Raw genomic sequence first — 18,766 nt, forward strand, 5'->3', positions numbered from 1 at the left:
TTTTTTAGCTGGATATAAGCGTCAGCTATATTAGTGCGGTATACAATATCAAGACCAACAACTTAAATTCTGACGGGTAAAAAACACGTTATGTTTAGAAATTGAATCACGATAAAAGTAATTTCTAAGAAACATTAAAAAAAAGATAATTTATATTTATTGCTATATATCTCAGTAACGGCTATATCTAAGATCTAATTTGAGTTGCTGTACACTCAATATGTCTGTGGATCAAACTTATGTTGATCAAAATTCATTTTTAACTTTCTGGTTACTACTCATAATAAAAATGCCATTTTAAACATATTCACGATTATCACGTCTTTTAACATTGATGAACGATGTAAAATTGTTATTCAAGACTATCTTTTATATTTTATTCGTTGTTGATGAGAGTAGATCACCACATTATTGAGAAAATGGCGAGATTATTTTTGAAGATGTGACCCTACATTAAATCATTTGCTAATTCAGTAAATTACCACCTCGTGTCGGTAACTTATATTATGTAACGAATATCATATTTCTTCTTTATAATTGCAGTAAATCTTTGATAAATTTGTAGACTGAGACGTATAATTTTATTATGATAAGCATACAATAAACGAATTGGATATACTTTTATTCGATGACGTCGCTGATTAAACCTTGATCTTTAAAATGAAATTTAAACATTCTGATATTAACGCTACATTTCACTTCCAACTGTGTGATGTAGACCACATTATTTTACGCCTTGACATGCTCTAATTTTTTATGTAAAATCCTAATTAGAATTCATGTAAGAACTCACAAGTTAACGTCATAATCAGTTTTGTCTGCTTTGATTTTGTGGAAATAGTATTTTGTTATTTCGTGTACACTGATAATAAGTACCGTAATTTTGGTTTACTAAATTTCATGTTTACTAGTGTTTGTACACTGATAACAAGTAGCGTAATTTTGGTTTACTAAATTTCATGTTTACTAGTGTTTGTACACTGATAACAAGTAGCGTAATTTTGGTTTACTAAATTTCATGTTTACTAGTGTTTGTACACTGATAACAAGTAGCGTAATTTTGGTTTACTAAATTTCATATTTACTAGTGTTTGTACACTGATAACAAGTAGTGTAATTTTGGTTTACTAAATTTCATGTTTACTAGTGTTTGTACACTGATAACAAGTAGCGTAATTCATCTCTTGTAAGCTTATAAGTTACAGTTTCAAATATAATTCCTTCTTTCTTACTTTTTTTTTACTTCTCCAGCTTCCAAAACGTTTCAGATAAATCAATTCTGGACTATCTGTTAGAACCCGCTAAATATGACTTAAGAATGCGACCAAAAGGTGAGGCCTAGATCTGAGTTTTCATTCCAAGCTTGAATACAGATTTACTTATTTTGCAGATATTCGTGTATATTGGTGTATTCCAAAACTCATAAAATTTCTCTAACGATTGTTATAATGGAACATAAATGTCAGTTACACGAACGAGATTATTTATTAATACGGATGTATTTCTGTTCCAAAACATCCAAGGATGGTTCGAAAATCTGCTAGTCATCATAAAGGTTCTGTTGCCTTGAAAAAAGCTCTCATTATTGAGATGATTGTAAACAAATAGTTAACTAAGAACGTTACACGGCCAGGAAGTTTATCATAGAATCTGCCCCCCTCTCCCCCAGTGGCACAGCGGCGTGTCTGCGCTAGAGCACAGATAGCCCATTGTGTAGTTTCGTGCTTAATTACAAACAAATAATAGAATATAACTGAATGAAGAGTTGTTAACCTGTAAACATGAGATGATGTTATAAACGTTGAGTATTATAAAAATTATACAAAATAGAAAAGCGTTTTTAATCTAGAAAAAAAAAACTGCGCAAATTTCGAATTCAGTGTTAGCCGTGAATTTTCCATTAAGGATCATGTGATCAAAAGAAACTACTAGGCTTGACTTGTTCGGGCTGTTACCAGACGTAAAACGCTACAATGCATATTTTTCTGTCTGTTTGATCTGGTACAGTTGCTTAATGTGTTTTTAATGCTAAAAAGCACTGGTATATAAGTTCTGGCTAATTTCTTTCTTTTAACAATTAGAGGCAATAAATTGACTGTAAAGTTTGATGTGTTGATGTTAAGAGGAAGAGACAAACATTTCTGGTTGTTTTTATAGCGCTTGTATTTTAAGTTGTTTATTTTATGTGTTCATCTCAAGACAAATTCTGGATGTCTTTTTTTTAGAGGGGAATTTCATTAAATCAGCGGAATGTCTTTTATCTAAATTAAAGGATTAGGGTTCTCCGTTAGTGTTGGGTGCAAGGGTAGAAAGAACAGAATCAAACAGCATTTATTTCTTTTCGTTGTTGTTCTGATCAGATGTGTCATCTTCACTGGAGCAAACTTGCAACCCTCCTCCTCCTCGGTTTGCTTTCTCAGATTTTGCACGATATAATGTAATCACGTATAAGTTGATGGAACAGGAGAAGTAGAGTATAGAAAATGTTCTGTATGCTGCCACAACTTCTAGAGACTTTTCCTGAAATTATGCCACTATTGTTGATATTTTATACGATAAATAATTAGTAAAAATATTATTTCATCCTGCTTCTACAAGCGCATATTTTCCTAAGTATTTATAATATTTTCTAAATATTCTTAGTATGAATAAAAATCCATCCTTTTTATTCACGAAATCTTAAAAATATATATAAATTTATTTCGTAAAAACAAAATAAACTAATCTACATTGGATCTGTGTGTGTGTGTTTTCTTATAGCAAAGCCACATCGGGCTATCTGCTGTGTCCACTGAGGGGAATCGAACCCCTAATTCTAGGGTTGTAAATCCGAAGACTTACTGCTGTCCTACTGGGTGACTGACTATATTGGATCTGATCCAGCCTCTTGAATTTACTTGATCTGCTTGTTTAACCTTCATTTTCCATGTAACTTGAAACAACATCTCTCGCCTTTGAAATACGAGCGTCACGTTAAATCTAAGTAATTATTTTCAAATAGCTAAATTCTGGTTCTTCTCAGAAAATTGAGTACGAAGCAATATTTAAACTTAAAGACCTTAATCAACGTATTCTATATCATATTTCTGAATCACGCTCAATGGACTGGATATGGTCTAGCGGTTAGGTGGGAGGTCCAAGATTCGAGCCGCGACATGCCACTGATCACGCTCCGCGTGTTTCAGCTTTAGAGGTGTTATAAATAAAACAATCAGTCCTGTACCATAAGTAAAGGGTACTAATGAACTTTTGGGTATTTGACTTGGTCATATTATCTATGTGTCACATAAGGCCCCCTTGGGGTCCAAAATAACATAAAAACAGAGTAGTGAAGCCGTTTTATTCGAAAATATTAGAGAAGGTTTTCTTGCAGTAGTTTCAATACTAATAAAGCGATCTTCTTTTCTTATAACACTGAAATTAAACAGAGATGTGTGAAAAGACTCCAAGTGTGATTGCCAGTCTATTTAGTATGTTTATATATTTATTTTATATCTTGCATGCGACAAACCCCTGCTAACGTTTAGAATATACAAACAGTTTTAAATATCCACTATGTAAATAAGGTAGCTATAATTTATTCCGTATATGGTTATTATATTATAACCTTCAGCTTCAATTTCTTTTTTATATATATATAAGTGTATTAAAGTCATTTTGTTATTTCTTTTTTCGATCTAGACCACACGATCGTGAACGTCACAGTGACAATTCTAACACTCTCGTCCCCAGACGAATCCAGCTTGGTATGTAATCCATTTAGGAGATCAATATTTAAGCTATTTCTTGGCCCGGCATGGCCAGGTGGATAAGGCGCTCGACTCGCAATCTGAGGGTCGCGGGCTCGAATCCCCGTCCCACCAAACATGCTCGCCCTTTCAGCCGTGGGGGCGGTATAATGTGACGGTCAATCCCACTATTCGTTGGTGAAAGAGTAGCCCAAGAGTTGGCGGTGGGTGGTGATGACTAGTTGCCTTCCCTCTAGTCTTACACTGCTAAATTAGGGACGGCTAGCGCAGATAGCCCTCGTGTAGCTTTGCGCGAAATTCAAAAACAAACAAACAAGCTATTTCTTATTGCCTCAAATTTTTATAGATTTTTACCTGTACTGATCAAGAATCTGTCAGTTACCAGCAGTTTTATACATAATATTTTATATTATATTTGGTGTATAAGTTCGTACATCTGCTGTCTTAATATTCAAATATACTATGGAAAGAAGAATTTTGGAAAATATGGAATATCAGATGCTTAAGGGATATTTTCTTTATAATTTTAAATTGTATATCTGGATGTGAAAAATCATAGTCGTTATGAATCACAAGAAACTCGACCATTTTCGGATGAAAAACTTTCCTGTTTTCTAATTCATCTACTTCCTTAGTATCCTGAAACAACACTTCCCGCCCCTTGTATTGTACCATGTCAGACAATTTTCACCAGTGTTTCAGTTTTACTGAAATATACGTATTACTTGGAAAACATGGTTTCATTATCTTTACTCTTATTCCTGTGGTCTAAAAGAAAGAAAAAAAACATTTTCAATAGGAGGCATATTTGCAATGATATGACTCATTGTTTGGTTTGGATGTATAGTCCTTTACTCAACACAGTTAGTTCGCTATGACTCATTGTTTGGTTTGGATGTATAGTCCTTTACTCAACACAGTTAGATCGCTATGACACATTGTTTGGTTTGGATGTATAGTCCTTTACTCAACACAGTTAGTTCGCTATGACTCATTGTTTGGTTTGATGTATAGTCCTTTACTCAACACAGTTACTTCGCTATAACTCATTTTCAATGTGTTTTGAACAACTGCTGTTGACAGGAATAACATAAATTTAATTAGTGTTGTGTACAATATTCTAAAATCGAGATATTTTAAACAAACAAATACAAATCTTTCAAAAGGAATAACAACAGCTAATTGGTTTTATAATAAATTAATAACTTGTTTTACATAGTAATTCTAGAAAAGTTTAAACGTTTGAGTTAAAGAACAAACTGGAAATTTTATTCCTTAGAATATTTTTGAAAGAACAGTGTGTCGAATTCCCACAGTCGCCGGCTAGGATCTCATTTCCTGATAACTTGCAATACATATATATATATATATATTTTTTTTCTTAAATCGGATTGCAATTCTTTTTATCTGAAATACATAGGAACAGAAAAGTTATCGATAGCTCGGAAGACGGAATACAGAAAATGGTACCCATGAAATCTGAATCTGATATATTTTGGCTAACAAGCAATTCCCAGTGTGTCTTGTTGGCACCCCATGTCTAAAATTAATGATGAAAAAAAAAATCACATACCATAGTCACGACGGGTGTCCTAAAGTGGGCGTTTAACTCAATGAACACATTTTTACGGTTTTGAAAAATAAAAAAACAATGGGATAATTAGCTGTTATTGCAACTGCGAGAAAACTAGCAGAGACTTCACATACAGTAAAGAAAGATCCATGGGGGGAGAGGAGTGGGATCCCAAAAGCTCGTAACAATGTGAGGAATCCCAGAAAGCACTATTCCTATTATGAGAGAATGTGTTTGTCTAACCTAATAACAAATATTCCAAAATAATCTCCTCAAATTCTCTTTGGAAAATGTTGAACTGCATTTTAGAGAGATAGAAAAAAAAAGAAGATACTGAGACATAAAAGGTATTTGTATGCATGATTTAAACTGTTTCAAGAAGCATCAATATAAGCCATTGAAGTTATTACATTTAAAGTTTTCTATAGGGGATGCTTGTGAATTTTTTTTTCTTTATTATTATGCTGATTTTTATTCATTTTGTTGTTGTTGTTGTTTCTGGCAGAGATACGAGGTTGAGTTCCTGTTGCATCAAGTTTGGGAAGACCCTCGTTTGAAATATAAGGACGGAGGTAGGCATAGATATTTGAATGCACTAACGCATGCTGGGAAGATCTGGCTACCAGAAACGTATTTTATAAAACATGGCGATTTCAAGTATCCACTAGTTCCCGTCCACATTACTCTCCGTGTGACTCCAGAAGGCTTTGTCCATTACACCCAAAGGTATAAGCCTCCTTTTACTTAGAATCTGAGTAAAAAATACACCTACTTTTTTCTGTTAAATTTCCATAAAAAATACATAGAGATAACAAGGACAAATGATGAGGAATGTTAATTGATTTTTCTGTTTATTATGAACGAATTCTTCGTTACTCAACAAATTTGGCTTATACTTTTACTTTATAAAAATTATTGTGGTTAAACTTAATTGTCCTTAGCTGGAAGTCTTGACAGTGTGTGGTATTTTGTAAATTGGATGAACCCATCAGGAAGATATAAAAGATAATAAAAATTCTCGTCACGTTCCAACATCTGCTTTTCTCACTAAAAGAGTGCTTATACTCTTTAAAAACTTGTGAATCGTAAGCACATGTATTACTTTTTTTTTGCCTTTTTTCTTCTTTCTCAGTAGTGTGATATATAAGCAACAAATTTGTAATCAAACAGAGTTGAATTAGCAGACTGTGGTAAGTTCTGAATAAAATATTGACCAGTCTGTGCTCACAATACTTTCTATTCAAGATAGACAACAAGATAAGTTCACGGCAGGAAAGAGAATTACAGTTCCTCAAACTGAAATCCAGTTTAATGGCACCAACGAAAGACCTAAGAGTGGATACCAGAATCTCGTGTCGATGAAGCACAGCATTCACAGCATTACTCATGTCCAATTTCCAGTCACCCAAAATATATTTTATCTTTCTCATGAAACCACCAGATGAGTCAATCCAAACATAATGCAGCGACCGAGTTTATGAAGTTATTTAGGCTTAAGCACTGTGCTTCACTTGATTATGAATTAGATAACACTATTTGAAATCATCATTTCAAATGTGTGCACACAGTTGTAAGTCCATTTTATTTCAAAATGCAGAACATTGAACTATAGTTTACCTAGAATTTCTATGCTCGGACAAATTATACACAGAACATATATTAGAAAACTATCATCGGCATGTTAGAAATTCCATAAATGAGTCTGAACTATTGATATTTTACTATAGCATACCGATAGTTTACCATATCCTTATGTCTTATTTGCTGTGTTTCTAAACACAGAAGTACATAGACTTTTGTAGACTGGAGATAGGAGTTTGAGGATATTTCTTTAAATATTTTGGTGATTGTATGTTGTCTGGATTTACGGGTATTGAAAGGCGTATATTTAGTTAATCGTTTCGTTTGCTAGTCAAATCATCATTAATAATAGGTTTGTCTAGACAAATGTAAAATATAATCTGTTTGTTGCAAAGCTCACACCGTATAAGCTTTAAGGAATACCTTGTATTTCTCCAATAATGATAGATTTAAGTACGTATATATTGTTTTATTGCTTAACAATCTTAACTTTTTTGTAGGAGAGAGATGGTTATAAACTGTCAAGGAAACTTGAGAATATTCCCATTTGACAATCCAAAGTGTCCTTTTGCCTATGAAAGTGGTAAGTATAGCATAATTTTTTTTATAATTCGTGGTCATTCTAGTTATTTCCATTCATAACTTTTGTTTCGCAACATATGTTAAAAGGCAAAAGTAAAATTTTGTAAGCCAACAAATGATAAACTCCAGAATTTGAAACGCATGTGTTTTGGTTAACTATTTGTTTTAAGCCTTTTTTTCCTTCGTATGCAGGTAAAAAAAGGCAGCTTTCCTTTAGGATCTAATGCCAATATGTCCATTCTTTCAGTGTTTTAAAGTTTCGTATTTTGGTATAGATAAAGCTATTTGTATATATTTTAATAAATAACTCCATATGTATTTTGGTGTGGATAGAGCTGGTTGTATAAATTTTTATTTATTTATTTTTGTTGCTAATTCCACATTTGTCGCAACTTTTAGAACAAAGTTGTTAATTATAATAAAGATCTCTCTCAGAAGGTGGAATAGTATACTTTCTTAATATTAAAGATATAAGAAATACGTGAATATTGCTATTTGAAACTTACAGGTTTTGTATCTTGATATTCAGTGTCCAGTGAAAACACACAAGTACAGTTACAATGGTCCCCTTCGGAGCAAAATATAATCAATGCAAGTTCTCTGAGACAACATAACGCCTACCTAGTGAAGAATGATACTGGCGACTGTGATAGAAGATATACTTGGAGAGGCGAGTAATAACTTTTGTTTATATAAATTACAGTATACGTTTATTCATTCCAACACTTCAATAAATCAAATACATAATACTGCCAAACGTGAAAAGTTAACACATAATACTTGTTGATCGTGTAATCTAAAAATCTAATGAGTGAAACGAAGTTCGTACAGACTTGTATGCCTTATTAGAAAAAATAATTTATATCTAATTTTTACTGAATAGATTTGTAAACCTGAATACTCAGAATTATATTTTATTACAACACTATTAAGTTAGTTGTTTGTTTGTTTGTAGTTAAGCACAAAGCTATACAAATGGCTATCTGTGCTCTGCCCACCAAGGGTATCGAAAACTCCGCAGACATACCTCTCTGCCACTGCCAAATTTTCTAATTTGGTTAAACAAATATGTAAATATTTAATTAAAATGTTTCAAGCGTTGCCTTGTAAAAAGTCGACAACTTAGACTTGAAGAAGAACTAATAGACTATTGTGACGACTGAAACAGGGCATTATATTTGAATAAATTACAACCACTCATTTCACACAATGAGTTCTGAATAGAGTGAATGGACGAGCTACTTTTCTTTTTGATCTTACAAAGTAATTGCATGTTTATCATTGATTGATTGTAAAAAATTGGGTTTGAAAAGCTTACTGTACTCTTTAAGTACAGCTTATTGATGCTTGGAATGTGGAACAAAAGTTATTTTCTGTATCACTGCCAGTTTTAATTTTAAATAACGAGATTGTTTAAGATGTAATGGACTAGAATATCAAAGTGTTTTCTCTCATGATGTGGTTAGGATGTTATTCTAGGACAGTCAGATGTGATCCTATAGTAGTTTCTTTTCACTGCCAGATCTGGACAAGATATTATGGATATTCTCACTTGAAATGTTTCATAATGCCAACTATTTCAAATATCCGCAGATGAATACAGCTGCTTAAAGGTATTGCTTGTCTTTACCCGAGACAAGTCCTTTTACTTCAGCACCGTCTTTGTCCCGGGAATCATCCTGGTTTCCAGCTCCTTCATCAGCTTCTGGTTAGATATCAACGCTGTGCCTGCTCGTGTTATGATAGGTGTGACGACGATGTTGAACTTCTGCACCACCACTAACAGCTTCCGGTCAACTTTACCAGTCGTGTCCAGTATAACTGCCATGAACATGTGGGACGGAGTGTGCATGTTTTTTATCTATGCCTCCATGCTAGAGTTCATAACCGTGAACTATCTCCACAGGAAACGGCCCAATCATCAGTCGGCAACGAGTCGTCCTGTTTCAGCAGGTACCCAGCTCGTGACGGAGACAAATCGAGCCAATTCTGCATCGGCCCAAGTAGGTCGCAAGTTTGGGAAATATGGGGTGGTACGATTTTAGCTTGATTTGGTGTTTATGTGTGTGTGGTGGGGCATGAAGCATGAACAGCTTGTGTGTAGTATAATTGTGCTGATTTATGTATTTTCATCTACCCTTTCATTTTCAATAATGCTTTTATCAGATAATCCGTAAGTATTTTTTAACCTTTAATCCATGGCGTTTTGTTGGTTGACATTACTTACTCTTCTTTAAGACATTTTTTAAACTTGTCCATTTTTCATTTACGTCTTTAACGTAGGTGAAATGATTGATTGCGTTAGTGTTATATTTTCGCTTTGAGAAATGACGTGGTAACTTCGAAGAACTTTTGTTGTGTGTAAAGAGATCTTCATTTATAAAAATTATACAACAGTTACGTTTACGAACATATTCCACAAATTTTCCACCTTTCCAATCCTCCAGTTTTTGAAAGCACATTAGGCCAGATGTTTTAGAAGCCTCTAATAACCTCTATCTGTATAAACACAGAATTCGTTTGACGGTTGTTAAATATAAAGATTACTGTTCCAACCGCAGGGATTGAGCCCCGAATTTTAGCATTATAAACCGCCAGGTTTATTGCTTGGAGAGATACACACAGAGGTAGGTAGATATAAGTTGATATAATTAAGTGAAATGTATGATTGACTGCACACTAAAGTGTTTTAAAAGCTTGGTGAAAATTATGTGTTAAGGAGAGTTATAAAATATAAAACCAATGCAATGCATATCAACCAAGGAGAGAATTGCAAACAGCACGATACCTAAGACTTGATTTTTAAATTTTTTATTGCAAGACATTTGATATCTTTGATAAATGAAGATCTCTTTACACACAACAAAAGTTCTTCTAAGTTACCATGTCATTTCTCAAAGCGAAAATGTAACAGCTTTTTATTGCAAGACATTTGATATCTTTTATAAATGAAGATCTCTTTACACACAACAAAAGTTCTTCTAAGTTACCATGTCATTTCTCAAAGCGAAAATTTAACAGCTTTTACTGAAAGACATTTGATATCTTCAATCTGAATGGCACCTTATATGACACATGGACTAAACAACTAGGTTATACGCGCCACAATTGTCCGTAATTGAGGACTGCTGACTAGAGGGAGAGAAAATAACTAGCAGCATATGTGGATACTCTAAACCATATAGACGTATTTACGTTTAATACAAAACTCGAACTTTAGACTTTTAGATCCGCAGCCCAACATACTAACCACTATCCTACGATTGGCCCGGTTTTTTTTACAAAAAATATCAGTATTAGTTTTAACATAGCTACCACGATAAAATAATTATGTTATTATGTGACAATCAATCCCACTATTCATTTGTAAAAGATTAGCCCAAGAGTTGGCGGTGGGTGGTAATGACTAGCTGTCTTCCCTCTAGTCTTACACTGCTAAATTAGGGACGGAGAAATTTAAAACAAACAAACTTCCTTGTATTTCGTACAATAAGACTCCTACAGGTGTCAAACGTAGCTGAAATAGACATGGACCTCAGTAATCTGACAAAAATATAAAACATAGTAACAATGTGACAAAATTCGAATAATCTGGTCGTTATATGGAGCAAGTCTTTCGTTTCTATTTCTGTCTAATCGTGCGTACACCGCAAAAAAAAAAACCAAAACTTATAATTACAAACAAAACTTACGTAATCTCAAAGTCATGTCATACTGTATGACTGTTGTACAAAATGTTCATTATACCTGTGTTAAATAACCATAAAATTTTAGTAAACTTATTGCTTTTATTATATTATATTTAAGAAATATTCCACATAACTCCGACAAATGGTTCGTTTGTCTTTTTAATCTGCATATTCGAACCTGCAACTTACGGTTTCTAACAGATTCGGAAAGATATAAGATGTTAATAACTTCCTATTTTACATCAACTAAATCCACACCTAATCCGACTGACAGTTAATTTACGTTCGTTGTATAATTCATTTTATATTTTATTGTCTGGTGTTAAAATATGAATAACATAAGTTTGTTAGTTTGAAGTTAAGCACAAAGCTACACGAAGGGCTATCTGTGCTCTGTCTACCACTGGTATCAAAACCTGGATTCTAGCGTTCTAAATCCGAAGACATTCCGCTGTGCCACTGGGGGGCAACATAAGTTATAACGTTCGTAAGTTATAAGGCCGGCAAAAAGGGGATTATAGTAAGCAAGAGTCTGGAAAAACCACTATTTTAAATGATAAATGTCAGTATTGCCCATATTCTATGGGTATTTTACTTGAATCTTTAATTAAAGTTAATTTAAAAAAATAGTGTTATGCAAAAGAATACTTAAAAAATCAAAATCATGTAATGTGAAGTATTTTGAATATTCTAATATTATAGATACAAAGATCCAAATATATTTAAAACCCCTGCTTCTTTGTTTGTTTCTTCTTCGGTAACAACAAAACCTTCTGTAATTCTTCTCATTTCTTCTAAGTGAGAGTGTCATTTAATGTATAACATTGCTAGAAACAAAACTCACATTTATTTAAACAAAAGTTTGTTTTAATAGATTTGAATATCTAGGTTAGTAATATTATACTTATGATCATCCCCCCATTGTTTTTCAACATAAAAAAACAGATATGTGCATCTCCCACTCTTTCTCAACATATCAAGACAGATATTAATATCCCCACTTCTTCCCAACATATCGAAAGATCTATTTTCATTCCCACTGCTTCTCAACACATCGTCAGCTATTAACATCCCCTATTGATTCTTAACCCCAAATTCTAGCGTTATAAGCCCTCAAGTTTACAGATGACCCTCCGGGGAATGTTTTTTCCGTATCAGTTCTAGTGTTTGAATTAATATAATTTCCTGAACTTCTGAATGTAATCTTTTAATCGTAATATTTATTTTGATGTGGTATCTTTTAAATATAACTTTGGATGCTGTCACAACAATAGGTCTGAGCACGCCGATAATTAATCTTCTTATGATACCAGCTTCTAAGTACATAAGTGTTGTCATTTTTTATCGTTGATCATGGCCCAATTTATATGAATAGGATATATCTGATAATTGTTCATCGTTATCTGTTGGTTTGTTTGTTTGTTTTAAGTTTCTTTATAGTATAGTGTCTAGTTTGATCATTGGTTCTATTTTATTGTAAACAGGGCAGCGCTCACAAGGTTGGGCATGAAGAAAACAACCACGAGACTAACAACAAGCATTCAGAGGTTCCTGCGTTCGACGACAATCGACTCGATGGAGTGAAGGCCAGAGCTGCTGCATCTATCTTTGCCTGGTTACGTCGACCTCAAACCTTAGAGTCAGAAGTGGGAACTTGTCCAAAACTTGCCAAGAAGATAGACAACATTTCCAAAGTAGTGTTTCCGCTGTTGTTCTTCTCTTTTGCCTTCTGTTTTTTCCTAACGTATGCCGTGATTGAACCAATGCAAGAGGAGAACTGGACTCTCACTCAGTAGTATACAGAGCTGGTGTCTACATCTTGTGATACGCAGATTATCACCCGGATTAGATTACTGGCAGACAAATGCTGGCATTCTAATTAGTGTGTTTCTGTCGGCCGTAACTGAATTAACTGAGGTTTTTCTTTCTTCATTCCCAGCAATCTACTCAAAGAGTAAATCACTTCAATAGTGCAGGGTCTGTGATGTTCCAGTTAGGGGCAGTCATTGCGATTCTGCTCTAGAACTGCTATAACTTAGAAGTATACGTTTTTATTCATCAGGTGCCTATACGTTGCATTCACTCGCATAGTAGCATGAACTAGGTGGCCATGTATAATATTCACTTACTATATCAGCTATTTATTCATTATTCATAAATCACTATTAGCCACAGTCTGTAAGTAAAATACGCGTGGTCAATGTAGCTACAAAGGGTATTGTCTGGCAGTAATTAAACGCTAAGTAGTGGGCAACATAACGTTCAAACAATTTCCCCAGAAATACTTCAAACCCTTGAAAATACCCAAGTATTAGAGACTTAAGTTAGTTTTTCGGTCATTTATTTTTCTTGTATAGTTCCTTCGGGATAATCGTAATTGTCAGGGAAAATTAGCTTATTTTATTACAATTTTATCGTGTATGTTATTAAATGTATATATTAACTTATTTTTCAAAAGGCCAAAATGTTACAATTGTAATCGAATTCGTTTTATTTAATTATCATCTTTGTTTTAGATTTACGGTATCAGAATGAAATGGAACTCTATTGCACTCAAAGTATATCTGTAGTTTAATTTGGCAAGTGTCGTTTCTGAAATGACAGTAAATAATGACATAAAATCAGAAAAGTCTCTTTTTTTTTTACCTGCGGAATGTATACGTGGTAATAAATTGGCGGGAATATAAAACATCTTTATTTATTTAATGTTTATTAGTCAGTGGTTTGTTAAATGATATTGTGAGTGATTTCCTTAAAAATAACCTGTAAGTGCATATTGTTCGTTTGCTAACTCGTATACCATAAACTGATATAAATGAGCACCTAGCAACTATAATTGCAATAATGTAATAACTGACACGATTGTCGAAACAATCCTCCTTAAAAAGTGTTTACTAAGAATATTTCTTTTGCTGTGAAAAGTTTCTTGTATTCTTGTTGGCAAGGCTCGAAGGATAGCCAACGTTTAACTAGAACATGGTAATTCTGGGAAACGGTCAAACGATAACCGACTATTAGCTAGATAAAGGTTGTTGATGGCAATGGTCAAAGCATAGCTGATTTTTAGACAATTAAAGGTCGTTATCGGCAAGGGTTAGAGAAAACCAACTTTAAACCAGATAAAGGTCGTTGTTAGCAAGCGTCAAAGGATAGCCAAATTAAACTAAAAAGCCGTTGTCAGCAAAGGTCATAGAATAGCCAACTTTTAGCCAGACAAAGATTGATATTCGTTAGAGTCAAGGGATAACCAACTTTTAGCAAGATAAGGTTCGCTATTGGCAAGGGTAAAATGATAAACAACTTTTAGAGAGATAATGGTTGTAAAAAAAAGTAATAATCAAGGCAACTTTATGCCAGATAAAGGTCATTGTTGGTAAAAGTTCAAGTACAGCCAGATTTTAGCTAATTAAAGATCATTGTTGGTAAGGGTTAAAAGATAGTCAACCTTTAACCAGGTTAAGGTCGTTATTGACAAGGGTCAAGAAAAGCCAGCCTCAAGTTAGAATTAAAAAAGTTCTTTTTTTTTGCTAAAGTAACACGAAAATTAACCTTTGTCCAAATAAAGACAGTTCTTGGAAATCGTTAAGGAAAAGGCAGTTTTGTAGCAAAATAAAAATAGTTGTTGGAAAAATGTCAAAGGATAGCCAGATAAAGTTAGTTATTGACAATGGTCAAAAGATATCCAACTTTCAGACAGATGAAGATCATGGATCAAAGGATGACCAACATTTCAAGAAAAGTGAAGGTCTCAACGTAGAAGCGTGTATGTTAATTAAAGCTTCAGAGCCTATTATGTTTTAATTTACTAGCTGGAAGTATTCAGTGATTTAATTCTAATAATTAAAACGCTTCTGAATAAGAATCTTTGTGTGTCCAATAAATAACAGTGAAAGCATAGGAAGGTAATAAAATGAGGACGTCATGTTTAGTTGTGCTATCAAAATACTAAATGTGCGTGTAAATGTTACAAACCCTACTGATATATAGCTGCAATATATCGTCAAAACGTGATAAAACTAAACAATAACATTGCAGTGATAGAATCGTGTTAAAAGACATTCAGTTAGGTATAGTTAATCAGAACAATAAAAGACAAAACATAGCGTACAAAACAGTTATCACATGTTCGTGTAAGGGTGATTGGAAAGGATGCAGGAGCATCGATATTATTTATCTGTCATTTGTTTCTATGTTTAACGAAAGCCATGGTTTTAATGACAGCTATTGGCTAGTGCATCTATACGCGTAAATCTTATGTATCTCTACTAAATAACGTACTTTGCCTATACATATTCTGACTTCTAGGACACTCATTATGCGAATACGAGCAACAAACTTAAGCCTTTTCCCGAATTGAAATGACATCAAACGTTACTAGCCCTAGTCTACAACAGACATTTATGTGGAACGTTTGATAAAATTTAGTGAATCGTATGTATTTTTAGCAGTTGCGAAAATGAAGAATATTTTTTGCGATCTTCGTTCAACAATAACTATTTGATAACATACCTTAAGCCCAAATGTGCATGACTCTTGCACATACCCTTGATATTAACCATTCTACTCTCATTCTAGCACTTATTTTTTATACCTGTGATACACGTGCTTTGTATCTAGTTGGTTTGTCTTGTGCAATATATTCGGATTATCTGAAACTTCCAACAGAGAAGCTTAAACTCAGCCTTAAGTTGTACTGGAGCTCTGTGGTAAACCTAATTGATAACGCTCTCGCATTCCAGCTTGCGATTTATACGAAGCTATCACTTCAATTACAACTGTTCTTAACACACCGAAGCACTGATAACGTATTTCGGTTCAAAATGGTCTATATTAATATATAAACAGTTCGCCGTATGGATTCCAAAATAAAGATTAAGATACAGAGGGGAAAGACGTCAATATTTAAGAAACAACTTAGCCAGGAACAAACCTCAGTGTACATCAGTATTTGCGTAGCGTTTTTGTATCTATTCCTGTTTCCATAGTCTTTCTTACAATGCAACTTTCAGGAATAATTGTGTGTATATATATGTATATACTGTTTTCAATGGTCTTCTATAGCATCAATATAATTGGTATAAGAAAGATTATTGTCTGGCTATTCTTGGACATTAACTAAAGAACTTGGTAGAATATACTTTTATTCTGCCAAAATCAGTGCCAAACCAGAATGATCTTTATAAGCTTCCCACACTTTTAAATGTATTAAGTCTAAAATAACAATAATTCGACTTTATTTTGTAAAAAAGGGTGTAAGATCCTTTTCGAAGCTAAGTTGAATTTATCACGGAAATGTACTTCTTGTGAGTAATGTCACCTTTCAGACAAGCAACTTTAATTGCAGAAAAAAAAGTATATCATTAATTATGTACAACATCTGGAAAGCTAAGAGTGTGTTTTTGTGTGTTGAAGAAATTTAAGAGAATATGTATTAGTAGGCATTATGCTCTCACTGATCCTCCATAGCAGTGACTAAACTATGCCAGCACTTTAATGAATAAATGTCTTCTTCGTTGAGTCCTTAAATCTTTACCTCATCCAGTATAGGTGTAGTTAGAATATGTTCTTCACATAATGGTATCTACTGCTCTCTGACCCGAAAGTTATGAGCCTAAAATCATATTGTGCAAGGGTTATGTAACCTGAAATTCTATAACCCCACATCAATACGAGTACATACACTTTTGTGTGAACTACAGTTTACTCAAGGCAAGTAAAACTGCTCTTCGATCTCACTAGTTACACTGACTTAAACTCTAAATGACTTTGTTTACATAACGTTTCATGAGGACCATACGAGTCCAATTGTTATTGACAAGGAGTTGAAGAAGAGAAGAAAAAGTGAAGAAATATTGTCTTCAATTGTAGAAACAAATAAAAGAAAACTCGCCAAAGTTTATTGGAAAGAAAATTTCATGAAATACCAAAGTTGGAAAGATCATGTAATGTTACCAAGGCTACACAAGTGGCATTTCGCATGTCGATAACTTCGTCAATCATATACATCATGTACTAGTAGAATCCTACTTTTTTCTTAGAAGGAAGCTATTGTTGTCCCATTCATGTTGAAAACATTGAAGTAATACTATTGAGACTCTTTACTTATGATTTTATTATAGACTACTAACGATTTGTGTACATTAGGTACTATATTCTACTCTCCTCATTCCTAAAACTTAGATTATTGTGCTTGTAACACCCAGACAGTGTGTTCACTCTTTGTGACTGATAATCTATTATTGATGAATAATTATGTAAGGTGGTACACTGTACTATAGAATTTTCTTTTGTTGAAATGGCACTTGGTACCCTTTCGCTTTTATAGAAAATTTCCGAAATTGTATTAACGATGAGCTCGTTGTAATAGGCCTAGAATATTTCCACTTCAATTAAATATATGTCTTGCCTCAAATGCCTCTTTCTTGGAAATTTTGCGAAATGATCTACTAATAGGGTTAAAAATTTCTTAATACACCTTAACACAATATATATATATAATACCTTTTTTCTGTGCTTTACATTTTGGTGTTACTTCTTCGTGACTAGCGAATATTATAAGGAATTTTACTAATGCATGTTGTTGTTTTTTATAGAAAATCGATAGTTTGTATATTTAATTTGCATATTTTAGTTTTGCTTAAGTTTTAACTCTTTAAGCGATAAACTATGGTTAATCCGGCCCCCGAGTTACTGACTTTAATCACGTCTGTAAATAATTTATTGACTTTTCTAATCCAGAAATGTATCAAGCAACAGAAATACCGTTTTCTTACTCCTATAGAAAAAAAAAGTTTACAATGATAGTTATTTTTGTCGGCATTCTCCAACTGTTACGTAGTAGACACAATTCTCAATAGATACAAATAGCTTCTTTGTCATATGTTTCTTAACTGCTAATTTACAAATTTACCCTAGAAAAAGATCGATAATTCAATAATTCTATGTATTACTTAGAACTACGATAGATATTAATGTAAATTCTCTTTCCTAATACTATAGAAAGTATTTCTTACGATCTGTGATGATTCTGTTAAAGAAAGGAGAGCTTGGTTTATTCTATTATGGCTCTGAAAAAAAAAATGTATTTACATCCATTTAATATAGGCCATACTTCATGTCGTAGGATCTATTTTAAGGTAATTTTGAACATTTCGGCGTTAATAAGCTAGAAACGTGAGTAATATCAATATTTCAGCTCGAAACAAAACAACATCGATTATATGAATGTTTTTTCGTTCGGTAATTATGAAAAAGATATGTGTGAATGGTTTTAAATCAAACTCATCAGACATCCGTAGCATAAAGATTATGGAGATAGTTGTCAAGAAGTTTTGAATTTTGAAAGTGGCCAATAAATAAACATCGAGGAATTAACAATTACTCTTCAAGATATCGAACCTGCTCGTTAAGAACTTGAAAGATATGGAACTTCACTGCTGGATATCAACTAGGCTGGAGAGATATAGATCTCTACAGAATGTTGAGCACAGTTAAAGCTGGAGAACTGTGAAACGTGTTATCGACTAGGCTAAAGAGACAGCGATCTCTACAGAATGTTGAGCACAGTAAAAGCTGGAGAACTGTGAAACGTG

The 18,766-nt window shown here is 33.4% G+C and overlaps 1 protein-coding gene across 2 annotated transcripts in view; it reads left to right on the top strand.

Annotated features, from left to right (window-relative positions):
* LOC106458000 (glutamate-gated chloride channel-like) overlaps positions 1–18,760 on the top strand; it is a 114,730-nt gene extending 95,970 nt beyond the window's left edge. Inside the window, exons 3-9 of one of the 2 annotated variants that reach the window (XM_022384117.1) lie at positions 1,252–1,331; positions 3,682–3,746; positions 5,828–6,048; positions 7,404–7,486; positions 8,015–8,155; positions 9,079–9,518; positions 12,659–18,760. In XM_022384117.1, coding sequence (XP_022239825.1) covers positions 1,252–1,331; positions 3,682–3,746; positions 5,828–6,048; positions 7,404–7,486; positions 8,015–8,155; positions 9,079–9,518; positions 12,659–12,970 — 1,342 coding nt within the window. In that variant the 3' untranslated portion in view covers positions 12,971–18,760. The remainder of the gene's footprint in view (positions 1–1,251; positions 1,332–3,681; positions 3,747–5,827; positions 6,049–7,403; positions 7,487–8,014; positions 8,156–9,078; positions 9,519–12,658) is intronic. The other variant, XM_013917448.2, reaches the window with a different exon arrangement.
* The last annotated feature ends 6 nt before the right edge of the window (positions 18,761–18,766 follow it).

This window comes from Limulus polyphemus, unplaced genomic scaffold, assembly GCF_000517525.1.
Source record: "Limulus polyphemus unplaced genomic scaffold, Limulus_polyphemus-2.1.2 Scaffold403, whole genome shotgun sequence".
Classification (NCBI taxonomy): domain Eukaryota; kingdom Metazoa; phylum Arthropoda; class Merostomata; order Xiphosura; family Limulidae; genus Limulus; species Limulus polyphemus.